General features: G+C 34.9%; 1 protein-coding gene across 1 annotated transcript in view; it reads left to right on the top strand.

Moving 5' to 3' along the window:
- The first annotated feature begins 259 nt into the window (after positions 1-259).
- RGS21 (regulator of G-protein signaling 21) overlaps positions 260-2,648 on the top strand; it is a 42,436-nt gene continuing 40,047 nt past the window's right edge. The window contains exon 1 of the mRNA XM_006834187.1: positions 260-270. Within this exon, the coding sequence (XP_006834250.1) occupies positions 260-270 (11 nt within the window). The remainder of the gene's footprint in view (positions 271-2,648) is intronic.

Below are 2,648 nucleotides of genomic sequence, written 5' to 3'. Positions count from 1 at the left end.
TTATGCCACAGAGCTTGGAGAAATGTCACATTTATTCAGTTATTACTCAGAAGCTTAAGTGTTTTGACCAGTGAAAAGTTGACAACAAAATGGAAAAGACTGACAATAGCATGATTTAAAGGATGCCAATTTATAACTCAGGGGATAGGTATTTGCATACTAATTGTAATATTCCTGCTGTCACATTACCTTCAGCTTGAAGATCAGTCAGAAAGAGAAATTCGACATCATCTGTGACAGTCAGACAGTGGAACGAAAAATGCCAGTGAAGTGAGTTGCTGTTTAAAGCTATTTTTATCTCAGAAGATGTACAAATGAAACACTTGAATCTTCATTAGGCTAGATATTTGGTTTTCTTTATTTACGATAAATATGCTAATTGTTGTTTTTCTACTTTTTTTTTCACTTTCTCTGTTAATTTCTTCTTTTGTAAAATATGTCAGTAATATTGCTTGCTCTTGCAGTTTATATTTGCTAAAAGAAACAGGTTGGGAAGAGGTAAAAGATCACTAACTACCCCTTATATGATGCTTTTCAAAACTATTAAATGAGTTTTATGCATGATAAAGATCTATAGATAGATATGTAATCCTTTCACAAATTCTTTGTTATTGCAATATTTACTGAAGAATTTTTAAATGAATCTTAAATGCTCCATAAGAAAGCAGCTGTCACTTCCTGGAGCACATGGATTCCTTGCTTGAATTTTCCTTTCTCCAACACACTGCTAATTGAGTGTGAACAGCTAAGTTGTAGGATTCTACATTTTTTAATGTAATACAACTGGTTCTAGCTGGCACAATTAGCAAGATACTGGTAGCTTTCACGCAGTTCCCATCTGTCCTGGCTCTTCTTTGGACACATAATATGGGTACTGCTGGCCTTGATGGCACTTGCTTAATGAAGAAAATAGAAAGGAAATCATCCAAAACCCTGTGAAATACTAAGTGTAATTTGCCTCCAGATACATGGTGAATTTTCATGGCAAATCAGACACACAACGATGTTCATCAGAATATACATAATAATCTAACAGGAAATTCTAAATTTACAAAAATGAGAAGAGACAGACAAACCTCTATTAGAGTTACTTTTGAAATTGAAATAAAAGGCATGAAAAACAAGAAACGAGGGAGTAAGCATACTATCCATTTACTTAAAACACATGTAGATAAAATGCAATCAATTCAATACAGTTCAAATCAGTCACTCCCTTTATTACAATTTTTGTTTAATTAATTTCTTCCTAAACATTTATGTGCTGTAATTATATATTTTAAAATGCATATTCATATTTTGCACTGACATCTAAAATAAGAGAAATTCAATTTTTATTTGATGATGTCAAAGATCTATGATTCCTTGCCTTCTGAAAACTCAAACTTCCTATTGAGTAACCAAATATTACAACTTAACTCTTGTTTGGAGGAACTATCAGCTTGAAGACTTAGGTGTGCTTGAGCCAAACCATGGTATTTTCAATAACTTCATATGCATGCAAAAGCTGGGCAAGTGAATAAGGAAGACTATAGAAGAATTGATGCTTTTGAGTTATGGTGTTGGAGGAGAATATTCAAAGTGCCTGGGCTGCCAGAAAACCAATAGATGCGTTTTGGAAGAAGTGCAGCCAGAGTGCTCTTTGGAGGCCAGGATGGCCAAACTTCATCTCTCATACTTTGGACATATTGTCAGGAGGGACCAGTCGCTGGAGAAGGATATCATATTTGGTAAGGTAGAGGGTCAGAGAAAAAGGGGAAGACCCCCAGGGAGATGGATTGGCCATGTGGCAGCATCGATGGACTCAAGCATGGCAACAGTAGTGAGGGTGGCCCAGGATCAAGCAGTGTTTCGTTCTGCTGTGTATAAGGATGCTATGCATCGGTACCGACTCTGTGGCACCTAAAAACAACAACAATCTGTGTACAGTACAATAAGTATTACAAAAAATTACTTTAAATTTATTTATTCTAAATGCTCCCAAGCATGAGTAAAATACAATTATATTTAGTCTGACTCATCTGCTTTAGGAAGAAGTCTGAAATAATTTGACTTACAAACAAATACATTTATGTTTGAATACTAGCGTTGCCAATTATATATGTGTGATATTGTACCAGTTGTCAGCAATTTTGAGCCTCTTTACACATTAGTAATTTGGAAACGATTCAGACTTCATCAATTTCAAGACTAAATGAGGTAAAGTATATAATCCACTTAGCATACTGGAACCATCCAATATATTGTTGTACATTTTAGTGCTATTATAAACATTCATTTTAGTCTATTCATATCCAGCAATAATTTAATCCTCCTATAGTATTACATCTTTCTGATATGTAATACTGTCAGAAAGATGTTACCTGTGCTTTATTGATTATGCAAAGGCTTTTGATTGTGTGGATCATGACAAGCTATGGACCACACTGCAAAGTATGAATATTCCAGAACACTTAATTGTGCTCATGAGGAATCTGTACATGGATCAAGAGGCAGTTGTTTGAACAGAACATGTGAATACTGAACGGTTTAAAATTAACAAAGGTGTGCACCAGGGTTGTATTCTTTCGCCATACTTATTCAACCTGTATGCTGAGCAAATAAACCGAGAAACTGGGTTCTATGAAGAAAATGTGGCATCAGGATTGGAT

This window comes from Chrysochloris asiatica, unplaced genomic scaffold (assembly GCF_000296735.1).
Source record: "Chrysochloris asiatica unplaced genomic scaffold, ChrAsi1.0 scaffold00009, whole genome shotgun sequence".
Lineage (NCBI taxonomy): Eukaryota > Metazoa > Chordata > Mammalia > Afrosoricida > Chrysochloridae > Chrysochloris > Chrysochloris asiatica.
This window is presented reverse-complemented; position numbering and strand designations above follow the sequence as displayed.